Here is a 22474-nt window from a genome sequence, read left to right on the forward strand (position 1 = left end):
TCCCACATCTCCCCTCCACCTTCCCACATCTCCCCTCCACCCTCCCACATCTCCCCTCTACCCTCCCACATCTCCCCTCCACCCTCCACCCTCCCACATCTCCCCTCCACCCTCCACCTTGCCATACCTTCACTTTGTCAGACCCTCTCCCTCATCATGGATGATCCCTCCCAGGCCTTGACTGTTCCTTTTTGGGTTCCTGTTCCCTGCATTCTCCAATTCTGCTCCCGTAGGGAAGAGACCCCCATGCTTGATCAGTTTCAGAGCTGGGTTGGTGGGTGCTTTGGGTCAGAGGTCACTGACAGAAGCTCCTCCTCCTCTCCTGGCAGTTCTGCCCACAAGCAGCAGCATGGAAAACTCCACCACCTCAAGTGTGGTCCCCCCACCAGCCCCGCCAGAGCCAGAGCCTGGGATCTCCATTATCATTCTCCTTGTTTACCGCACCTTGGGGGGACTGCTCCCTGCCCAGTTCCAGGCGGAACGCCGAGGTGCCAGGTACTCAGGCCCCTCACCCCTGAGCTTCCTGAGAACTTCTCAGCCGGGCAGCCCCTTTTTTGGTGGGTAGATGCATAGGTTCACAACACACAGAGAGGAGCACAGCTCCAGGGAGCCCCGACCTTGCTGGGTTCTGTGTGAATCTTATTCTCTGGAGTTGTGCAGAGTGGCAGAGCCTCTGGCTGACAGACACAGAGCCACACACAGGAGGGATCCATGAGCCAGGTACAGACAGACCAAAGGGCTGACAGAGACAGACAAGGACAGGCTGACTGATGGTGGTCAGATGGGGGTAGGAGGGAGGGCAATCAGAGGCAAACAGTTGCAGGTCCCCTGGAGCTGCTCAGCCCCTCAGCAGCCCAGCAGAGGCTGGAAGGATTCTTAGAAACAACTTCCACTCTGGGGACATCCCAGACCCTGGGTCAGCTCTGGCGAGTGGCATGAAGACGGGGTGAGGCAAGCAGGGTGAGCGTGGGGAGGTCAGCAGTGCAAGCCCAGATGAGTGTCCCCCCAGGCTTCCCCAGAACCCCGTCATGAACTCCCCGGTGGTCAGCGTGGCTGTGTTCCATGGACGCAACTTCCTAAGGGGAGTCCTGGAGTCCCCCATCAGCCTAGAGTTTCGCCTGCTACAGACAGCGAATCGGAGCAAGGCGATCTGTGTGCAGTGGGACCCACCTGGCCTGTGAGGACCCCCATTCTGGAAACCCTTGGTCCCCTGTTAGCCCTTGGGAGGCCAACTAATAGTCCCAGTCTACCCCTGGGGCCCCCACTAGTGCTGTCATGCAACCCGAACCATGAGGAATGCTGTACCCCAACTCCAGACACCCTCAGCCCTTCCCATGATCTCTCACAAACCCCTGCCTGACAGTGGGTCACAGTTGTGTCTAACTGCCCTGTGGCTGCAGGGCGGAGCAGCATGGTGTGTGGACAGCACGTGACTGCGAGCTAGTGCACAGGAATGGGTCCCATGCACGATGTCGCTGCAGCCGGACAGGGACCTTTGGGGTCCTCATGGATGCCTCTCCCCGTGAGGTGAGGCTGTGTTCAGTGTCCCAAGGAAGTGGGGGGTCAAAGGGACACGGGGATTCTGCCCAACAGCTCATCAACCATCCCGGTCTCTGTAGAGGCTGGAGGGCGACCTGGAGCTGCTGGCTGTGTTCACCCACGTGGTCATGGCTGTGTCTGTAGCTGCGCTGGTGCTGACTGCAGCCGTCCTGCTGAGCCTGCGCAGCCTCAAGTCCAATGTGCGTGGGATCCATGCCAATGTGGCAGCCGCCCTGGGGATGGCAGAGCTCCTCTTCCTGCTGGGGATTCACAGGACCCACAATCAGGTGCAGGATCAGGGCCAGGGAACTTGTGTCCCGATGACCCTAGTGGCCCAGAAGGCCTGGGGCCAAAACTCAGGGTCAGAGGTCAGGGATGCTCAGGTTGGGGCCAGGGTTTTCGGCAGGGTGCTGGGGTAAGATATTGTGGTTTAGGGGTGAGAGGTGCGAAGCAGATGCCTGGGGTAGGGGTCAGAGGTGGGTGAGGCAGGAGAGGTCCTGACACGCACCCCCTACCCTCAGCTGGTGTGCACTGCAGTCGCCATCCTCCTGCACTACTTCTTCCTCAGCACCTTTGCGTGGCTCTTCGTGCAGGGGCTGCACCTCTACCGCATGCAGGTTGAGCCACGCAATGTGGACCGTGGCGCCATGCGCTTCTACCATGCCCTGGGCTGGGGCGTCCCCGCTGTGCTGCTGGGTGAGGGCTGTGACCCCCAACCTCCATCCATCACATGGCCTGACCCCTGACCCTGTCTCCATTCCTGCTCATGACCCCCAACCTCAAACCCCAAGCCATCTATTCATGGGGGGGCTGCTCTGCCCTCACCCCTGCTTTCTCCCATACATGGGCTGGTCAGCAGCGCTGGAACACACGCCCTCAGTCCTACCCTTTCTCTTCCCAAGGCCTTGCTGTGGGCCTGGACCCTGAGGGCTATGGGAACCCTGACTTCTGCTGGATCTCAGTCCACGAGCCCCTCATCTGGAGCTTTGCTGGCCCTATTGTCCTGGTCATAGTGGTGAGTGCCCTGGACTTGGTGTCCCTTCTGTACTTCCCTCCCTCATGGGGGTGCGGAGGAGCAGTGGAGTCAGCAGAGGGCAGCCAGATGGCATTCTGCAGGCTTCCTGGGCTCGGCCTTCATTTTTTGTCCTCTGGTCAGTGACCATCCCCATTCAACTGGCATGGAGATGGGGGCGGGGGGTCAGAGATTCAATTGCCTGTCCATGCCTCTGCATCTCTCTCTCTCTCAGTCCCTCTCTGGTTCTCCATTTCTTTCTTTTTTTTTTTTTTTTTGAGACGGAGTCTCGCTCTGTCGCCCAGGCTGGAGTGCAGTGGCCGGATCTCAGCTCACTGCAACCTCCGCCTCCCGGGTTCATGCCATTCTCCTGCCTCAGCCTCCCGAGTAGCTGGGACCACAGGCGCCCGCCATCTCGCCCGGCTAATTTTTTGTATTTTTTTTAGTAGAGACGGGGTTTCACCGTGTTAGCCAGGATGGTCTCGATCTCCTTACCTCGTGATCCACCCGTCTCGGCCTCCCAAAGTGCTGGGATTACAGGCTTGAGCCACCGCGCCCGGCCTGCTGGCTAATTTTTTGTTTTTTTTAGTAGAGACGGGGTTTCACCGTGTTAGCCAGGATGGTCTCGATCTCCTTACCTCGTGATCCACCCGTCTCGGCCTCCCAAAGTGCTGGGATTACAGGCTTGAGCCACCGCGCCCGGCCTGGTTCTCCATTTCTTTTTCTGTTATCCTTTGGTATGCGTGTATACATGTGAATTTCTCACTGGTTCTGCCTCTCTCTGTGAATCTTAGTCTCTCTCTCTCTCTCTCTCTGCCCTGCCCGGCCCCACATGTCTGGCCGTGGGTCCAGATGAACGGGACCATGTTTCTCCTTGCTGCCCGCACATCCTGCTCCACAGGGCAGAGGGAGGCCAAGAAGACCTCCGCACTGTGAGTTGGCTGGCTGGAGGAAGGGGGGTTCTCAGGATGACAGGTCCTCCTGGGTGGGGTCTGGGGCCCCCAGATCTTCCCTGGTGCAGGTTGGGCTCCAAGTTCTGGATGAAGGAATGAAGTCACACCTGCCCTGACCTGCGGTCCCTCTCTGGCGCCCTCACTATACTGTGGGCCCACATGTGCTTCTGCCCTGCTGTCTCTCCTTGTCCTCTGGGTTCCCCCAGAGTCTCCCATGGCTCACTTGGCCCCCTGCCCTGTGTGTTCCCACCTGTCTTCCATGCCCTCCCTTGTGGCTCCCATACCTCTGTGTTTTTCCCACGTGTCCTCATGGCCCTTTGACTGCTCTCCTACTTCTTTGTGGGACCCCCCATCTCCCCTCGTGTCCTCTAGAGACCTCCATGTTCCCATGTGAGTTCCTTTTGTCCACGTTCCATGTGTGGCCTGTGTGCCCTCCCGTGTTCCCTGCATGAGCCCTACACGAGCCTTGCATGTCCTCCTGTCTTCCCATGTCCCCACAGCAGGACCCTTCGCAGCTCCTTCCTGCTCCTTCTGCTGGTCAGTGCCTCCTGGCTCTTTGGGCTCCTGGCAGTCAACCACAGCATCCTGGCCTTCCACTACCTCCATGCGGGACTCTGCGGCCTCCAGGTGACTCTGGTGCCCCTCCCTCACCCCAGAACCAGGTGGGCCTTCAGTAGGCTGGGGCCATCCCTAGGTAGATGCTGACCCCAGGCCTGGAGCTGACTCGTACTGGGTAACTGTTGCCAGGCTGGGTACTACCCTAGACCAGACGCTGGCCCTAGCTGCTGCCCCCAGACCTGGAGCTGACTCTAACCTAGGCACTGATCCCAGACTGAGTGCTGATCCTGGATTGACCTTCACCAACACCGAGGCTCCCGGGCCCTTGCTGATCCACACTGACCTGACCGACTCCAGCCACTCCTGCTGCTCCGACCTCTCCCCTGCTGACCTTCCCCGACTCCCTTACTGAGTCCCGCATGGGTTCCTCACTGACCCACGCTAGCCTGCAGTGACTGACCCCCATTGCTGACCCACAGTGACTTATACTGGTCCCTGATTGACCCCTGCCGACCCTGCTTTGACCCTCGCTGACCCACAGGGCCTGGCGGCGCTGCTGCTCTTCTGTGTGCTGAATGCAGACGCTCGGGCTGCCTGGACGCCAGCCTGTCTGGGCAGGAAGGCAGTGCCGGAGGAGGCAAGGCCAGCACCTGGGACGGTGAGTCGGGATGGGGGCCCTGAGAAGCCAGGGTTTGAGGCTGCTTCAGGGTTGGCTCACATTCTGTCCCCACCACCCCCAGGGACCTGGGGCTTACAACAACACGGCTCTCTTTGAGGAGAGTGGCCTCATCCGCATCACTCTGGGCGCCTCCACCGTCTCCTCTGTGAGCAGCGCCCGCTCTGGCCGGACCCAGGACCAGGACAGCCAGCGGGGCCGCAGCTACCTCAGGTGAGGGGAAGGGCCTCCTTGTGAGGGTGCACTCAGCTTAGTCCAGCCCCACCTTACCAGCGCTTGGCATGACCAGGTCCTAGGGTGGGTGGCTCCACCCATCTCGGCCATCTGGGGCCCTGCTTCTGCCCCTGCCCCAAATGCTTCCCACCACACACCCAGGGATGCCATTCCACCCGCAGCTGGCTGTGCACTCAAAGACACTCCGGCCTCCAAGGCACCCCATCACATCCCTCTTTCATGGCGGGGGGGCTCCTGCATTTCCAGGGACAATGTCCTGGTTCGACATGGCTCAGCTGCTGACCACACTGACCACAGCCTCCAGGCTCATGCTGGCCCCACTGACCTGGATGTGGCCATGTTCCATCGAGATGCTGGTGGAGTTGGGGCCCGGGGCAGGGAGGAGGGAGGCAGAGAATCTCTCCCCATCCCCTTTTCTTCTGCCCCATACTGGGAGCAGTGGCTGACTGGGGTGGGACAATCTCCCCCAAGGTCCCTGCCTCAGGAGGCACCTACCTCTCCAGCCCTGGTTCTCCCAATCCACTCCTGATTCGTCCTTCCCTCTGATAAGTCCCAGCCCTTCTGCTTCTACCTCCACTCCAAGCTCTGCCCAGGTTCCCATCCCCAACCCTAACCCCCTTGCCGTACCCATCTCTAGACCCTCAACTCCAACTTCCCTTATCTCCAAGTCCCTTACCTCTGAAAGTCCTTCTGACTTTCCCAACTCCAGGCGCAGACTCCGACTCCGACAGTGACCTGTCCTTGGAGGAGGAGAGGAGTCTCTCCATTCCATCTTCAGAAAGCGAGGACAATGGCCGGACGCGGGGGCGCTTCCAACAGCCACTCTGCCGGGCAGCCCAGAGTGAGAGGCTCCTCACCCACCCCAAAGGTGCCAGGCGCCCTCTGACCCCTTGGGTGACCAAGGGATGCCCCATTTGTTATCCCTCCAGCTCCCCATCTTTCCTGCGGTTGGGGTTCAGCCTGGTCTTTCTGACCCCTCAGCCATCAGGTTCCCCGACTTCTAGTCTCTGTCCACCTCCAGTAAAGGGGAGGGGGTTCACCAGTCACCCCCACCCATTGATCTCTAGGAGATACCCTCCTGTTCCCACCTCTGCTCAAGGAAAACAGCCAGGGTTTCAAGGGTCTAGGGTCAGGGGTCATGAGTCACCGGGATCAACCCAGAAGCTCCTGTAACCTGCCCTGGCTCCACAGATGTGGATGGCAATGACCTCCTGTCCTACTGGCCAGCTCTGGGGGAGTGCGAGGCAGCCCCCTGTGCTCTGCAGACTTGGGGCTCTGAAAGGCGCCTGGGGCTGGACACCAACAAGGATGCAGCTAACAACAACCAGCCAGACCCGGCCCTGACCAGTGGGGATGAGATTTCTCTGGGCCGGGCCCAGCGCCAGAGGAAAGGTACAGTCCCTGAGCCCTGGGCCGCACTACAAGAATGCTGGGGGCTGCTCATGCCCTGAGCCAAGGGACTGCAGCTTCCTCATCCCAAACTGAGAGCTCTTCTTATTCTGACCTGGGGGGCTTCTGCTTCTCTAGCCTGTTTCATGGTCCTCAGGGACTGCTCCTGTCCTGACCTGGGAATTCTCTGTCCCCCTCTACCCTGGCCGGCACTACAGGGGGACCACAGGGGACCACTCCTGCACCAGCCCGTCTGTTTTCAGAGACCCTAGGAGTTGCTTCCCCCTGGCCTCCCACCCAGATTCCAGAGCTCCTGCTCTGATCTGGAAGATTTCTGCTCCCCACTCTGCTCTTATGGGGACCCGGAGAAGAGAGGTTTCTGCCCTCACCCTTGCATCACAGGGACCCTGGGGACTGCTCCTGCCCAACACAGGGGCTTCCTGCATTTCAGCCAGGCTTGCATTGTCAGGATCTGAGGGCTGCCCCTTTTCTGACCTCAGGGAGTTTGCCCCATCCCCTGCACCATGGGACCTGCTCGCCTTCCCCCCGCCCTGGGACCACAACTGGAAGATGACTGCCCTTCCACTCTGACCCCTGTCCTGCTGCCTCTCTGGGACCACCAGGGTTGCCTCTGCTGCTCCCCAAGGGGTTCCTGCTCCCAACCCTGTGTTGGAAGGATCCCAAGGGCTGCCACACCCCTAGACTCAGGAATTCCTGCCTGCCCTCCCTCTCCCACACACACCCTGCCCCCCATTTTCTTCCTCTCATAGGCATCCTGAAGAACCGGTTGCAATACCCACTGGTGCCACAGACCCGAGGCGCCCCTGAGCTGTCCTGGTGCCGTGCAGCCACCTTGGGCCACCGTGCTGTGCCAGCTGCCTCTTATGGTCGCATCTATGCTGGCAGGGGCACAGGCAGTCTTTCACAGCCAGCCAGCCGCTACTCTTCTAGAGAACAGCTGGACCTGCTCCTCCGGCGGCAACTGAGCCGTGAGCGACTAGAGGAGGCCCCTGACCCTGTTCTACATCCCCTGAGCCGGCCAGGGTCCCAGGAATGCATGGACGCTGCACCGGGCCGACTGGAGCCCAGAGATCGGGGCAGCACCCTGCCACGGAGGCAGCCACCCCGGGACTACCCTGGCGCCATGGCTGGCCGCTTCGGGTCACGGGATGCGCTGGACTTAGGGGCGCCTCGAGAGTGGTTGAGCACACTGCCCCCGCCCCGCTGCACCCGGGACCTTGATCCACAGCCCCCACCTCTGTCCCTGTCTCCCCAGCGGCAACTCTCAAGGGACCCCCTCTTGCCATCCCGGCCACTGGACTCTCTGTCTAGGAGTTCGAACTCTCGGGAGCGGCTGGACCAGGTGCCTAGCCGGCACCCCTCACGGGAAGCCCTTGGGCCACCCCCACAGCTGCTCAGAGCTAGGGAGGACCCGGTCAGTGGCCCCAGCCATGGCCCCTCCACAGAGCAGTTGGACATTCTTTCCTCCATCCTTGCCTCTTTCAACTCCTCGGCCCTCTCCTCCGTGCAATCTTCAAGCACACCCTCGGGCCCTCATACCACTGCCACACCTTCTGCCACAGCCTCTGTGCTTGGGCCCTCCACACCACGTTCCGCCACATCTCATAGCATCTCGGAGCTGTCGCCAGACTCAGAGTAAGTATGGTCCAGCCACCTGCTTGCACCCTCATCAGCTTAGGGCAACCTCCTGTGTGCCCTGCCCTGTGTTCTGCCACAGAAGGGGATGAGGGCTGGCAGACAGGTATGGGCTACCCCAGGCCCAGCACAGCCAGAGGGCCACAGGCTGGGGACAGGAATCTGGCAAGAAATGGGGGTTGTGACTAGTAGTGACTTGCTGGCTGTGTGACTGGGGCCAGCCAGCCTTCCCAGCACCTCCCAGGCTAAGGAGAAATAGGTGCCTTCCAATGTGTTGAGCTAGTGGAGGGGAGGGGAGGAGCTGAGGCCTAGAAGTGGGAGATGACCTGGAATATGCAAGGGGCAGGGAAGAGAGCAGGAGGCCTTGCTTGGGAAGCTTCACCTAGGGGGTCGTATAGGACAAGGAGCGGCTGGAAGTGGTGCCAGGATATACCAGGCTGAAGAGCTTGCTTTGTTGAGGATAAATCATTCATTCATTGATGTATTCAGTCAATATTGAGTTCCTCCTGTCTGTGGACACTTTGGGGTGGGGCTCACGGGAACTGAGTTGGAACCTGGTTCATCTCAGGTGCCTATGAAGCATCTGTGGGGAAGGGGGTGGCAGACAGGCCCAGGAAGTAGTAGACCCAGGAAGTAGCTGGATACACAGGAGTCTGAGAGGGACTGGTGGGAGTGGGGAGGGACCAGGAGCTGCCAGGTCTTGTAAGCCAAGAAGAGAGTTGAGTTTCAAGGAGGAGAAACAGCTGGGTCAGGCTCTGGGGGTTTGTGGGGTAAGAGATGGCTTGGGGAGGAAGGGAGCCCTGGGGTGGGGCAGGGGACCAACAGAATTGACCAGGACCCAGGGCAGAGAGAGGACAAAGGAGGAAAGAGCAGGGGTTTAGGGGTCCTGGGGCCTGGGCACTGAGGGCTGCTGCGGGGTAGGGACCAGAGGGAGCTAACCCACTGCCTGGGTCCCCCTGCAGTCTAGCTTTGGGGTCTGGCTGTTTGGGAGGTAGACTAGGGACTGAGCAGGGGTTCAGGCTCTGGAGTCACAGAGGTTTGAGTTTGAGCTCTGTCTTACCTCACTAGCTGCGTGCCCCTAGGCAGACGCAAGTCTTTCTGCACCTCAGTTTTCTCCTCTGTAAAGGAGTCTGTAGTAATAAACTCTTTGAGATGTGGAAACCTATGAGATAACATCTGTCAAGTGCTCAGCATAGCATCTGTACGCAGTAGGTCTTCTTGAAACACTCAGATAAAAGACCTGGGCAGCCAAGGAGCCTTGCTGAGTCTAGGGGCACGGAATGAAGGACTCTGAGAACCCCAGAGTGGGCATGAAGGGGCTGGGGGCTAAGAGGCAAGAGCAATGGTGGAGGCAAGGGGAACAGCCAGGCCAAATGTGGTGGGGGAGTCCAGAGCCGCCTGACTCGGAGCCCTCTGGGCATCAATCTCTGATTTCCTCATGTGCCTCCAGAGTTCCCAGAAGTGAGGGTCACTCCTGAGGGGACGACGGCGTGGACAAGGAACAGCTGAGGGTGACAGAGGATCTGGGCTAACAGGAGAGACTCCAGGAGTGGGGGCCGATCCCAAGGCAGCCTCCTGCTCCCCAGTGGCGGGTGCCCCAGCTCTCCCTGGTGTGGCAGGGTTGAGGCTCCATGCGCATCTGTGAGCATGCGTGTGACAGGTGCAGAGAGGGGGGACTGGAGGGAGACTTTTATACGTTTTGTACCTTTGTAACCAGAGAGATGCTTATGTTATTTTTCAGCTTTTCTGTCTCCTGGGGGGTTTGAGGCTGGGCTGGGAGGGGGACGGAGATAGAGGGAGAGATGCAGTTTGACCCCATTTGGGTCCTGAGCAAACCCTATGCTCATCTCTCTCTTCTTCCTGGGGTGGACTCAGATGGGTGGAACATATGCCTTCCTCCCCCTATTCCACCCCCAAGTTGATCCAAGTATCATCAGGGGCCCAAAGCACAGAATTGTCCTTTGCTTCTTCTTCAATGCTCCAAAGGCCAAACTTCTGGGGCTGGGGGTTGGTCTTGGAAACAGGGGTCGTCTGACTTCCTCATGGGGGCTTACTCATGCTGCCCCTCCCGGTGGATGTGTGTGTTTATTATGTGGAGTCCCTGCCACTTACTGCCTTATGACCTAGGACTGATGCTGTGGGGTGCTGGTGGAGCAGCTGATGTCGTGTTTACAGAGCAAGGCTTCCCTGTCTCCCACGGGGAGGGGCTCAGGCCTCTAGTCAGACATTCCTGCAGAGGGTTGGTGGAGGGGTCATTCACCTGCTCCTGCAGCGAACAAAAGTTGTCTGTGGTGCCATTTGATTCCCTGACACTGCCCCCTGCTTGAATTGATTCTGAAGGTTAAGGTGGGAAGGTGAGCAAAGGGAGCAGAAACAAGGGAATTCAAGACCCAGAATGTAGGTGCCACTGCCTCCTATGTTTACAGGATCCTCCGTGGCCCTAGGCACCCGGGCTGCAGGAAGTGACTCCATTCCACTCCTCCTTTATTCCTTTAAAAAGGGAAAAGTGACTGTTACGACCCAGTTCACAAAACTCTTACTTTTGCTATTTTGTCTGCTGTCCAGAACTGGAGACTTTAAAATTTTGTTACTGTTTACTAGTCCAGACTCTAAAAATGTTTTTACTTTGTTTACAACTCAAAACTGAGCTTTTACGCTTTGTTTACAGTAGAGAATTTTTTTTTCCCCTTTGTTTACAAGTGAAAGGTAGGGAAAGTAGGAGAGGGACTTGGGGGACCCACCTGTGAGGACCCTGACCTGGCCATCTTAAGGGGTTTTCTAACCTCCAGCTCTCCCAGGCCGAAGGTCAGCCTTGAGTCCCCAGACCTAGAAGACCTTGAGAGTAGGCATCCTCTAACCACTGGGGAAGAGTGGCTGTGCAGGGTTGGGGGTGGTCTGTGCAGACACCTCCTCACCCACCACCCCATGCATACTCTTGGGAAGCAGTTTCCTGGGAGATTAGAAATTCTACTTCCCTGACTGGAGCTAAATCCCACCAGCCAGGACCCAAACTCTTACCCAGAAGGACCCCAGCTCTTGAAGGGCTGAATGGCCTGCTGGGGGTGGGAGGGTGAGTTTGCTATGTCCTAGGTTTCCTCGATGCCCCTCTCTGGGGGGTTCCCCTCCTCCAGCCCAGCGGCCCTCTGTCGTGTCTGTGTAAATTGTTCCGTGAAGCCGCGCTCTGTTTTGGGAATAAACTTCTATAGAAAACAGTTGTTGCCTTTTCCTGTTGGGGGCTGGGGAGGTAGGATGGCAGCTGTGAATGATTCAAGCCAGACTGACCTTTGGGAGGAATCTGAGCCCCTCCCAAGAATATCCAGCTATTTTTAGCCCATTTCATGGCAGATCTCTTTCACCTTGAAATCTGGCTCCTCACCTTGTGATTGGGGCCTGATGTTGGAGCACAGGTGCTGAGAATAAGGTGCTAAGGGAAACCTCCCCCCTAGTCAAGGCAGCGGCATCAGGATTTCCTAATTCTTCAGGGTCTGCAGCCCTGGCCCGGCATTTTTGCCCTCACCTGGGTGAAACCAACCTGAGGAACTGCTCTTGCAGTTCCCGCCTTGCCCACCAACAGCACCGACCGCCACCATTCTCCTCGGCGGCCCGCGCAGGAACCTTCTGGGAGCGATGTCTGGGCTGTGCTTAGTGCAGCGGCGGGGATCCTCCAACCATTTCTGGCCTGGGTGGCCAGAGTTAAAGGGGAGGACTTGGGGATCGTCGGCTCCGGATCTCAAAGACATGCCTAGTCTCAGAAAGCCTGAGGGTGGCGCTCTCAGCTGGAGGCATGAGAAGCCCCACAGACCTGGATCCCCCACAAGTTAAGGCTGGGGTCCACCGGCCACACCCCTAGGCCTACCGGCCAGTGGAGTTTCCCTTTCCCACTCCGTGAGTACCTTCCGCCGAGCCAGGACCTGGGATCAGCTCCAACCTACTCAAGACCCCGGGGCGCGACTACGGCCAGCCCAGCGCCGGTGCTTAGTTCCAGTTCTGCAGTCGCATCCAGCTCGTGGCAGAGGGCCGGGCGAGCAGCGAGAGGCCTCATAGGCCGGGTCGCCAGGGTGGAAGCGGTTAAATCCTCCTTCCCCAGGCTCTCCCCGCCCGGCGCGCGCCACTTAGGTCCCGCCCCAGCGCGCTGATTGGCCCAAGCCTCCCCGTCCTGCCCCGGGATTAGCTCCCGGGAGCGCGCCGCCGGCCTCACTCGGTCCCGGCGACGCCTTCCGGAGGGTAGCGGCCTCTAGCCCGAGCAGCAGGAGCAGCCCCCGCCGGACAACGTGCGAGCCATGGGGCTGGCGGATGCGTCGGGGTGAGTTCAGAGCACGGCCCCGGTGGCCCCGCGCAAGCGCCTCGCTGGAGCAGGCCTTCTCCGCTTGCGACGCCTGGGTTTACCTCTGCCGATTTTATGCAGGCGGCTGCCCCTCTGCAGCAAGGGGTGGGGGCGGGAGCCGGCGCGACCCCAGTCCCTTGGGCTGTGCGGAAAGCCGCTGGTATGCCGCCCGAGGGCCATCCCGGGCCACAGGGAGGCAGCTGCGTGCGGAGGAGCCCGGCCAGGAGATGTGCCGGCCAGGGTACGTGGGGGCCGGGAGTCCTTGGCTGCGGCCCGTGGACTAGCTGCTTTCAGCTGGGTCCCGAGTCCACCCAGCTCCAGTGACCCCGGAGTGAGCGCTTCAGCCTTTCTGGCCCCAAGTTGCCCTCCTACAGGGAGAGGCCAATGATCAAGGCTCCGCCCTCCAGGCGCGAGTCCCACGTTGTGGGGGGAGGAAGCCCTTTAAGAAAACCTGAATGACTCACGTAGGAAGGGAGAGGGGGCTCTAAGATCTCCTTGAGATAGCGGTCCCAAGAGTTTCTGAGGATCTTCCTTGCACCCACTCCACACTCCCAACAGTACAGCCAGGTTAGAGGCCCTTCCCAGGTGAGTTCCTGTCCCTCAAATGGAATCCTCTCCCCAGGTCAGGGCTTTTCCTAGATCAGAACTTTCCTGACTGGTGAAAAGCTTCCCCAACAGGCTAGAGTTTTCCCCCCAGGTAAGATCCCTCTATGAGATCTATTCCCAAGTGACAGCTTTTCCCCATTCCACGTGGGAGCCTCACCCCAGGTCAGAACTTCCCCTAAGAGAGAGTACCCCGGAGGTGAGAACCCTCTCCCTCTAGGTCTTCTCCTCCTATGTGGGATCTTTCTCTGACTTCAAGTAGGTGCCTCTGGGCAGAGGGAAGATTTCCCCCTATGTCAGAACTTGCCTGGATGGTAAAGATTCTCTGGTAGGTCAGAGATCCCTCTAGGTGAGATTCCCCTTGAAAGCTTCTATTCCCAGGTGAGCTCTTTCCCCCACTTCAAGTGGGTACTGCCCTTTCCAGGTGGGAGCGTCTCCCTCTAGGTGAGAGATTCCCACTGGAAAGAGCTCCTTCTCAGGTGACAGCCAATCCTTGGCTTCCCTAGACCAGGCCTGAGCAGTGTACAACCTGGACCCTGGGGCTGGAGGCCTAAGGGCAAGCTTGGCCCCAACACTTTCCTTCCCTTAGAGGGGAGGGTCTCATCTGAGGCCTGAGGCTTGGGAAAGGAGTTGCTTGAGGAGCTGGAGCCCTGGTCCCTGGTTTGCTGGACCCCTTCCCTGAGTGTGCTCTCAGCCAGCAGTGGGCTCCCGGGGCAGCTGGAGGAGGACCTGGGGACTGGACAGGGATTGGCTAGGGGAGAGGGATTGCGGTGGGAGGGAGCAGCCTGGGACATGGACTGTTAGAGCGTTCAGCACTGGGCAGCCACATCTCGGCTAGAGGTATAGGTAGTGCTCATCCTGCAGTCCCTACTTGGGGGACTTTGTCCTAGAAAGAGGCTTTCTCACCAGCCAAAGTTCAGGTCTGAGTTTGGGCATATGGCCCACAGATGCCAGCTGGGGGCTGGAATACTGTACCTTGATCTTAGGGCCTGGAAAAATCAGGTAGGTAACTCTCTGGTCCTAGGTGGAGGTGTAGGGGAGGTTGGGCCAGGGGTGCCCTCACTGTCTGTCTCTGGTCTTGCCACCCCAGACCGAGGGACACGCAGGCACTGCTGTCTGCAACACAAGCAATGGAGCTGCGGAGGCGAGACTACCACATGGAACGGCCGCTGCTGAACCAGGAGCATTTGGAGGAGCTGGGGCGCTGGGGCTCAGCACCTAGGACCCGCCAGTGGCAGACCTGGTTGCAGTAAGGCCAAGATTGGGGCTTGGGGGTGCTGGCAGGGCCCAGGTAGCCCCTGTTCCTGACACTCACCTACCCCTCATATCACGTCCCCAGGTGCTCCCATGCTCGGGCCCGTGCCCTTCTGCTCCAACACCTCCCGGTTTTGGTCTGGTTACCCCGGTATCCTGTGCGTGACTGGCTCCTAGGTGACCTTTTATCTGGCATGAGTGTGGCCATCATGCAGCTTCCACAGGGTGAGCCGCCTTCAGTGCATTGGCCTGGAAACCCTGTGGTCTGTGATGCCCAAAACTGGGGTCATGACCTCTACCTTGGAACTATGGCACCTAACCCAGGGCTGGGATTCCCCTATCGTTTCAAGAGCTGCTCTCCAGGCCCGCACTGCTACCATTCTACTCCTAGGCTTGGCCTACGCCCTCCTGGCTGGATTGCCCCCCGTGTTCGGCCTCTATAGCTCCTTCTACCCTGTCTTCGTCTACTTCCTGTTTGGCACTTCCCGGCACATCTCCGTGGGTAAGTGGAGGCAGGCCTAGCCTTCCAGGAGGATGCCCACATTCATCATGGAGGGCAGGGTGAGGGGGCGCTGAGCAGGGCAGGAGTGGCTGGGGAAGAGGGCAGCATTGGTGCTGCATCCCTGGGCTAGCCCATGAGTCATACCCAGGCAGGACTAAACCCCTGACTGTAGGACCACAGAGGCAGGGGACCTCATAGCCCTGGCTCCAGGAAAATGTGAGTGGGCGAGGCAGCCCAAGGGGCCTGGAACTTGGCAGAGGCCTGAGCAGCCTGAAGCAAGCCCTGACCTCTTCGCTACTCCACAGAGCCTCTGTGTCCCTGGACCAATAGACACAGGTGGGACAGGGTAGATGAGGCAGGGCCAGCATTTCTAGCCACGCTTAAGGGCCCATGAGCTCAGGGTTCACTCCTGGCCTGGCCAAACCTGAACCACCAGCACTGTCCCTGTTCATGCAGCCATAATCTGAGGACATTTGTCCAGAACTGGAAGTCTCCTGGCCTGTCTCTTAGGACCAGGGCTCCAGCGCAGGACAGTGTCCTCTCCCCTTCAGACCTGCCCCGTGCCGTCCTTACAGGGACCTTTGCTGTCATGTCTGTGATGGTGGGCAGTGTCACAGAATCCCTGGCCCCGCAGACCTTGACCGACTCCCCTATCAATGAGACAACCAGAAACGCTGACCCGGTGCAGGTGGCTTCCACACTCAGTGTCCTGGTCGGCCTCTTCCAGGTGTGAAACAGTCAGGAGTGTGTGTCCCCCACCACTTCTGCTCCTGCCACTGCCCCGTCTGCCTTTCCCTGAGTGCTGACCATCGTCGTCCTCTTGCCATCCACTCATCCCACTCCCATCCCACTCGCCCTGTGCTCCTCATCAGCTACCCCAGGACCCCTGCCTGTTCTGACTGCCCCTGGCCACCCCACAGGTGGGGCTGGGCCTGATCCACTTCGGCTTCCTGGTCACCTACCTTTCAGAGCCTCTTGTCCGAGGCTATACCACAGCTGCAGCTGTGCAGGTCTTCGTCTCACAGCTCAAGTATGTGTTTGGCCTCCATCTGAGCAGCCACTCTGGGCCACTGTCCCTCATCTATGTGAGTGAGGGCGGGGGGAGGGAGGGGTAGGTGTGCCCCATGGCCTTGAGCGCTGGCTGTGACCTGGCCTCTCCTCAGACAGTGCTGGAGGTCTGCCGGAAGCTGCCCCAGAGCAAGGTTGGCACGGTGGTCACTGCAGCCGTGGCTGGGGTTGTGCTCGTGGTGGTGAAGCTGTTGAATGACAAGCTGCAGCGGCAGCTGCCCATGCCGATACCCGGGGAGCTGCTCATGGTTCGAGGGCCAGAAAGTGGGGGGCAGGGGAGAGGGGCAGGACAGTCTGGGTCCCTGCCACGTGGGCAGCCTCCTGTATTTGAAGGCCAGCTGGAGGGGGACTGGGAGGGTTCTTGGGTATTGTGGGGGGCACAGCAGAAAGCCCCTGTGTTGGTTTCTTCCTGCCCCTGACAGCATCTCCCCATAGTCAAAATGGTGTTGCCCGTCTCTCACCCTATGTGACTTTTTCCCACCTCTGAAGAAGGTTTTGCCCAGTGTCTCCCTCCTCACCCCACAGTGGTTTACATGTCCCTCAACCATGATGCCAGCACCTGCCTCCCTGACTCTGTCCTCTCCCACAGCTCATCGGGGCCACAGGCATCTCCTATGGCATTGGTCTGAGGGACGGATCTGAGGTAGATGTCGTGGGCAACATCTCTGCAGGGTGAGCTCTGGCCTCCGTCAGGTCAGGGAGGGTTGGGCAGCCAGGCCAGGACCTTGCTTTGGCCTCACAGATGCCTCTCACAGGCTGGTGCCCCCAGTGGCCCCCAACACCCAGCTGTTCTCAAAGCTCGTGGGCAGCGCCTTCACCATCGCTGTGGTTGGGTTCGCCATTGCCATCTCGCTGGGGAAGATCTTCGCCCTGAGGCATGGCTACCGGGTGGACAGCAACCAGGTCTGGGTGATGCAGGATGTGTAGGAGGCATCCAAGTATATGGAGGCGCCAGCAACGGGTGGGGGAGGAACAGGTGGGACATGGGGAGACAGCAGATGTGCTGAGGCCACGTAGGGGACTGAGGATGGGAGAGTAGGACGTGTGGGACAGCATCCAGTCTCTGGGGGCTGCTTGGTGGGCATGGAGATTGGGGATACACAGGCCTAGACACAGTGGGACAGTGACAAGCCACTTCTAGGAAGTCTCCTCACACCCACACTGCCCCCCCGTTAGGAGCTGGTGGCCCTGGGCCTCAGTAACCTCATTGGAGGCATCTTCCAGTGCTTCCCCGTGAGTTGCTCTATGTCTCGGAGCCTGGTACAGGAGAGCACCAGGGGCAACTCGCAGGTGGGCTTTGGGTGTGGGCACGGGTGTGGACATGCCTTGCCTGGGGAAGGGGGTCTCGCCCCTGCTCATCCCCTCCCCCAACAGGTTGCTGGAGCCATCTCTTCCCTTTTCATCCTCCTCATCATTGTCAAACTTGGGGAACTCTTCCGTGACCTGCCCAAGGTGAGCCCCCACCCAGCCAGGCTTCAGGTCTTGGCCAGGCCAGGACTCAGATCAGCCAGTCTAGGTTCAGGTAAGGGGTGGGGACACAAGGTTAGGTCCTGTTTTTCAAGGCTGAGATCTTCAAGGTGAGATTTGGAGACAAGGGTCAGGGGCTGGGTGGGGGTTTGTGTCTGGGGTTCTGCCTGAGTGCTTGGGCTTAATCTGGCCATGCCTAAATGGGGAGGGTTGACGGCATCGGGTGCCCTCAATGGCCCCTGGCGGCACTGTTCCCACCCCAGGCGGTCCTGGCGGCCATCATCATTGTGAACCTGAAGGGCATGCTGCGGCAGCTCAGCGATGTGTGCTCCCTCTGGAAAGCCAATCGGGCGGATCTGGTGAGTGCCCTGGGAGCCCGGGGCAGGGACTGGGCAGCCCCATGGCTCCTCGCCACCCTCCGACAGCTGCCCGCTGTTCTCAGCTCATCTGGCTGGTGACCTTCGCGGCCACCATCCTGCTGAACATGGACCTTGGCCTGATGGTTGCGGTCGTCTTCTCCCTGCTGCTTGTGGTGGTCCGGACACAGATGTGAGTCCCCCATGTTGGTCCCCTCATTCCAGCTAGTGAGGGAGTGCCACGGGGCTCCCTGCAGCTTTCCCCACATCTCTGGGGGACTTTAGGCTCCTTTGGACCCCTCTGTTATCCCCTTTTTCTGCCCCCTCTTTTTGCATTCTTTCTCTCCTCCACAGGCCCCACTACTCTATCCTGGGGCAGGTGCCAGACACGGATATTTACAGAGATGTGGCAGAGTACTCAGAAGTGAGTGGCAGGGGCTGAGCGGGACGACGTGGATGGGGAGACAGAGGAAGAATGAGACTTTGTGGATTCGTTGCACACTTGGCCAGGGCACTGGGGGCTGAGGACACTTTGGTTTGGTCTTTGGGATTTCAAGGGAGGAGTTTGGGTCTACGACCCCCTCTAGAGATATGAAGGCACAGAGGGAGAGTGGACAGAGATGGGTCTGGGGCTGGAGAGGGGTCTGTCATGGAGTCAATAGCACAAGCTCCACCTGCAGAGCAGCCCTGGGTCAGAGAGCCAGAGTGGCAGTTCTCTGGGGCACCAGGACGGAAGGGAGGCATTTCCTGATCTGATCAGAGGGGTTACCAAGTCCTCAGTCATCCATTTATCTCCTGAGAGGTCTTGGGCCAAGTGCTAGGAACCTAGGTGGGGGGCTCTGGAATAAAACAAGGCTGTTCCCTACAACATGGGCGCAGTGCGATTAGGCAGTGTGGGGAGGAACTAAGGGGTCTGAGACATGGGAGAGGATGAGGGGGGCAGCCCAGCCCTTACCATGCAGGCCTGGAGCCCAGCAGAGACCTGGGCCGTGACCTGAATGGGGTGGGAGGTGGGGAAGGTCTGGTTGGTGTGACAGCCTAGGAGGACCTCTGGGTGCAGAAAACAGATCACAAGGCAGGGGTTGGAAACCCAAGAGAAAGATTAAGAGCCTGTGAAGGCTGCCTGGCTGGGGGCAGGAGAGGTGGGGGCGGAGAGGCATGGTGCAGGAATGGGGATGACACCACCGGGCTTGTGGCCCAAGCCCCTGGGAGGGCCTGGACTGCAGCCTGGGGAGCAGAGGGCTGGGCAGTGGCAGGCACTGGGCACACTAGGGAAGGAAAGGCAGGAGAACAGGATGCAGCCTGGAGAGAGGAGATTCAGCCACCACCAGGTCTGCCTCATCCCCAGGCCAAGGAAGTCCCGGGGGTGAAGGTCTTCCGCTCCTCGGCCACCGTGTACTTTGCCAACGCTGACTTCTACAGTGATGCACTGAAGCAGAGGGTGAGGTGGGGTCCCCAGGATGGGTGTCAGGCCCCAGCTCCCCGAGAGCTCACCAACCCTTCTCTGACGTTTGCCTCCAGTGTGGTGTGGATGTCGACTTCCTCATCTCCCGGAAGAAGAAACTGCTCAAGAAGCGGGAGCAGCTGAAGCTGAAGCAACTGCAGAAAGAGGAGAAGCTTCAGAAACAGGCAGGGTCCCTTTTGTCTGGTGACCCCCATCTGCTGCCCCCTGCTCCCTGCCCCAGCCTTTCTCCTGGCCTCCCGACTCCTCCCTCATCCTCACTCCTCATCCCTTCCCCTTTCTCTCTCATGCTCCCAGGGGCCCTGCCTCACTACCCTAGCAGGTCCAGGCTCTAGGTCGCATTTTGTTTCTCTCCATCATCTGAACCAGTGACAGTGTGAACCGTCACAGTCCTCTTCCCTTTCATGGCTGTTCCAGGAGCTTCAGCCTGGTTGCTGCAGGTCCCACAGCTTCTGGTCCTAGCCCACCTACCTGATCAACACCAGGGGGCATCACCAGGCCTACATGACACGGCTGTCATGGCAGCCAGGATAGCTGTTTTCCATTCCCTGTCTTCCCTGGTATAGGCTGCCTCCTCCAAGGGCGCTTCAGTTTCCATTAATGTCAACAGCAGCCTTGAAGACATGAGCAACAACGTTGAGGACTGCAAGGTGATGGTGAGGCTGGAGGTGGGAGAGGAGGGGACAGCTGTGAGCTGCAGAGTTGCAGGATCCACACGTCTCATGAGGAGTGCCATGGACCCAGCAGCTGTGGGCCAATGGCAGGAGGAGTTGGGGCTGGATCAGATATTCTGCAGGGAAATTCATGATATGCCACAGAATCTAGGCTTAGATTCTCAGGCCTAGATGAAGACCTTGAATTTGTAGATGCCATAAGACTCCCCCCCGAGTCTGCTTATGGGTAGAGGAAAGGGATTGGGTGTATGGGAGAAAATCAAGGGGTCAAAGGCAGGCATGGTGGTGCGCACCTGCAGTCCCAGCTCTTTGGGATGCTAAGGCGGGAAAATCATTTGAGCCCAGGAGCTCAGGGCTGCAGTGCGCTCTAATGGTGCCTGTGAATAACCACAACATTCAGCCTGGACAATGAAGCGAGACCTCACCTCTAAAAAAATATATAGGGGTCGCCGGGCGCGGTGGCTCAAGCCTGTAATCCCAGCACTTTGGGAGGCCGAGACGGGCGGATCACGAGGTCAGGAGATCGAGACCATCCTGGCTAACACGGTGAAACCCCGTCTCTACTAAAAAATACAAAAAACTAGCCGGGCGAGGTGGCGGGCGCCTGTAGTCCCAGCTACTTGGGAGGCTGAGGCAGGAGAATGGCGTAAACCTGGGAGGCGGAGCTTGCAGTGAGCTGAGATCCGGCCACTGCACTCCAGCCCGGGCGACAGAGCAAGACTCCGTCTCAAAAAAAAAAAAAAAAAAAAAAAAAAAAAAAAAAATACATATATATATATATATATATATATAGGGGTCAAAGAGGATGCCAAACTTAATTAGAGACTCAGACAGGGCAGGGTGCTGAGGTGTCTGCGTGTGTTTCATGTGGATGCCTGTGTCTACTCTGGCCTGCTCCTGGGCCCCTCCCCACTCAGCCCTGGCTGATGAGAATGGGACAGGGTCTCCCAGCACCGTCCTTTCTCATGTCCCTGTGCAGCCTCGGCCCAGGAGGTAGCAGAGCATGTCTGGGTGTGCCCTCCTGAGCGTCCTCATACATCTGTCCTTCCTATCTTTGCATACCTATGTGACTCCCCCGTGTTTGTGTCCTTATGTGTCCCATGCATGCTCCCCATCTGACCTTGCGTGTTCCCACATGTCTGTGTGTGGCCAGTCCTGCCTTCACCCTCTCATGGGTGGCCCTGGCAGCATGTCTGGCTCCCCAGCAGGCGGGCCCAGGAGATAAGATGGAAGATGCAACAGCCAATGGTCAAGAAGACTCCAAGGCCCCAGATGGGTCCACACTGAAGGCCCTGGGCCTGCCTCAGCCAGACTTCCACAGCCTCATCCTGGACCTGGGTGCCCTCTCCTTCGTGGACACTGTGTGCCTCAAGAGCCTGAAGAATGTAAGGATGGGGCAGGCCAAGGCCCCTCGAACTTCCCCACTGACCCTGTAATTTGCCCTGAGAGCACTCTGAGACTCTGACTCCCCAAACCCTCAAAGCTCCCCATCTAAACTCCCTCCCCAAGCCTGCCTGAGCCCCTTCTACGTCTCTGAGCCTCCCTCTGAGGCTGGCCCCCTTTTCCGCTACAGATTTTCCATGACTTCCGGCAGATCGAGGTAGAGGTGTACATGGCGGCCTGCCACAGTGAGTAGGGTGGGAACAGCAGGAGGGACCTGGGAAGCGGGTAGGATGCTTTTGGCCAAGGGGTTTTCCAAGTAGCACAAGGAAAAAGTCTTTCTCTGGAACTGGAGGTCAGAGGTGTCCTGGGAGACAGGAGTCCAGGGTTACAAGTAATGTGGATTCAGCTGGAGCCTCAGGTGGTGAGGTCAGGGCATTCTGTTTTTTCCTGGGAGTTGAGTTCCTGGAGGTTCTGAGAGTCAGGGGAGGCCTACTTCTTGCCCACAGGCCCTGTGGTCAGCCAGCTTGAGGCTGGGCACTTCTTCGATGCATCCATCACCAAGAAGCATCTCTTTGCTTCTGTCCATGATGCTGTCACCTTTGCCCTCCAACACCCGAGGCCTGTCCCCGACAGCCCTGTTTCGGTGAGCCTACCTCTGGCCCGCTGAGCTCTTTTTTGTTAATCTATTGCTTCTCCCCACCCTGGGTCCAGCTCCAGGGAGTCTTTCCTGGTGGCCATGGCTCTGTTCCCAGTGGGCCCAGTGCTTTCCCCGCTGTCTTTGGATAAAGCTGTTCCTAGGGGTGGGGGTTGGTCTGTGTCCTTTGGAAACTGGAGCCTCTCCTCCTCTGCCCACTCAGGTCACCAGACTCTGAACATGCTGCATCCTGCCCGAGACTGCACCTCTGGAGGTTGTGACAGGGCACCCTTGAGAAGCCCCTCAACCCTGGGCCGCCTCCAGGTGCTACCCAGGAGTCCCCTCCATGTACACACACACAACTCAGGGAAGGAGGTCCTGGGACTCCAAGTTCAGTGCTCCAGGTCTGGGACAGGGCCTGCAGTCAGGCTGGCAGTGGCCGGGTACGGGGAGGGAACTGGTGCATATTTAGACTCAGGAATAAAGATTTGTCTGCTCAACTCCAGGCTCTGCTGTGGCTTGGTGGGGCCCCGGTGGTGGGTGGTCCACAGCTGTGGCTGCTGACCCTTCCTGTGCCCTGAAGGTGAGACGGGGTAGAAGGTGTAGGAAAGACGTGGAAGGTCAGGGTACACAGTGGGGGAGTTGTGGAGGCATCCCCTGTTTAGGTCTCTCCCCAGCCATGCATAGCCCTCACTCCCTGTCTCCTCAGCTGTGAAATAGTTGGAACCAG

At 58.9% G+C, this 22474-nt stretch overlaps 2 protein-coding genes across 4 annotated transcripts in view; both read left to right on the forward strand.

Annotated features, from left to right (window-relative positions):
* CELSR3 (cadherin, EGF LAG seven-pass G-type receptor 3) overlaps positions 1–11229 on the forward strand; it is a 27323-nt gene extending 16094 nt beyond the window's left edge. Inside the window, exons 22-36 of the mRNA XM_011939315.1 lie at positions 330–495; positions 1010–1177; positions 1401–1527; positions 1620–1826; positions 2061–2235; positions 2442–2554; positions 3404–3483; positions 4008–4131; positions 4604–4720; positions 4803–4951; positions 5219–5328; positions 5682–5840; positions 6164–6364; positions 7132–8017; positions 9468–11229. Coding sequence (XP_011794705.1) covers positions 330–495; positions 1010–1177; positions 1401–1527; positions 1620–1826; positions 2061–2235; positions 2442–2554; positions 3404–3483; positions 4008–4131; positions 4604–4720; positions 4803–4951; positions 5219–5328; positions 5682–5840; positions 6164–6364; positions 7132–8017; positions 9468–9495 — 2810 coding nt within the window. The 3' untranslated portion in view covers positions 9496–11229. The remainder of the gene's footprint in view (positions 1–329; positions 496–1009; positions 1178–1400; positions 1528–1619; positions 1827–2060; positions 2236–2441; positions 2555–3403; positions 3484–4007; positions 4132–4603; positions 4721–4802; positions 4952–5218; positions 5329–5681; positions 5841–6163; positions 6365–7131; positions 8018–9467) is intronic.
* A 964-nt stretch (positions 11230–12193) lies between these two features.
* SLC26A6 (solute carrier family 26 (anion exchanger), member 6) lies at positions 12194–22244 on the forward strand. 3 transcript variants are annotated; one of them, XM_011939141.1, is made up of 21 exons: positions 12194–12320; positions 14035–14193; positions 14284–14423; positions 14590–14700; positions 15276–15427; positions 15621–15785; positions 15864–16016; positions 16358–16440; positions 16524–16671; positions 16945–17058; positions 17143–17220; positions 17499–17594; positions 17678–17784; positions 17946–18015; positions 18940–19032; positions 19113–19220; positions 19620–19709; positions 20933–21112; positions 21301–21355; positions 21617–21753; positions 21968–22244. In XM_011939141.1, exons 1-21 carry the CDS (start codon positions 12298–12300, stop codon positions 21980–21982), a joined length of 2277 nt encoding a protein of 758 aa, XP_011794531.1. In that variant the 5' UTR covers positions 12194–12297; the 3' UTR covers positions 21983–22244. The 3 variants fall into 3 exon arrangements, with proteins under 3 accessions (XP_011794531.1, XP_011794532.1, XP_011794533.1); XM_011939142.1 differs by lacking the exon at positions 19620–19709 and having other exon boundaries at positions 19113–19239; positions 20916–21112; XM_011939143.1 differs by lacking the exon at positions 15276–15427 and having other exon boundaries at positions 15573–15785; positions 15868–16016.
* The last annotated feature ends 230 nt before the right edge of the window (positions 22245–22474 follow it).

Source organism: Colobus angolensis, unplaced genomic scaffold (assembly GCF_000951035.1).
Source record: "Colobus angolensis palliatus isolate OR3802 unplaced genomic scaffold, Cang.pa_1.0 Scaffold18, whole genome shotgun sequence".
NCBI classification, from domain to species: domain Eukaryota; kingdom Metazoa; phylum Chordata; class Mammalia; order Primates; family Cercopithecidae; genus Colobus; species Colobus angolensis.

Excerpts from the sequence above, each read along its gene's own strand:
- SLC26A6 (XM_011939141.1), top strand. The coding sequence starts at position 12,298 with ATGGGGCTGGCGGATGCGTCGGG. Across the intron at positions 17,059-17,142 it reads GCACCAGGGGCAACTCGCAG|GTTGCTGGAGCCATCTCTTC; the intron begins GTGGGCTTTGGG and ends CTCCCCCAACAG. Across the intron at positions 17,785-17,945 it reads GTGGTGGTCCGGACACAGAT|GCCCCACTACTCTATCCTGG; the intron begins GTGAGTCCCCCA and ends TCTCCTCCACAG.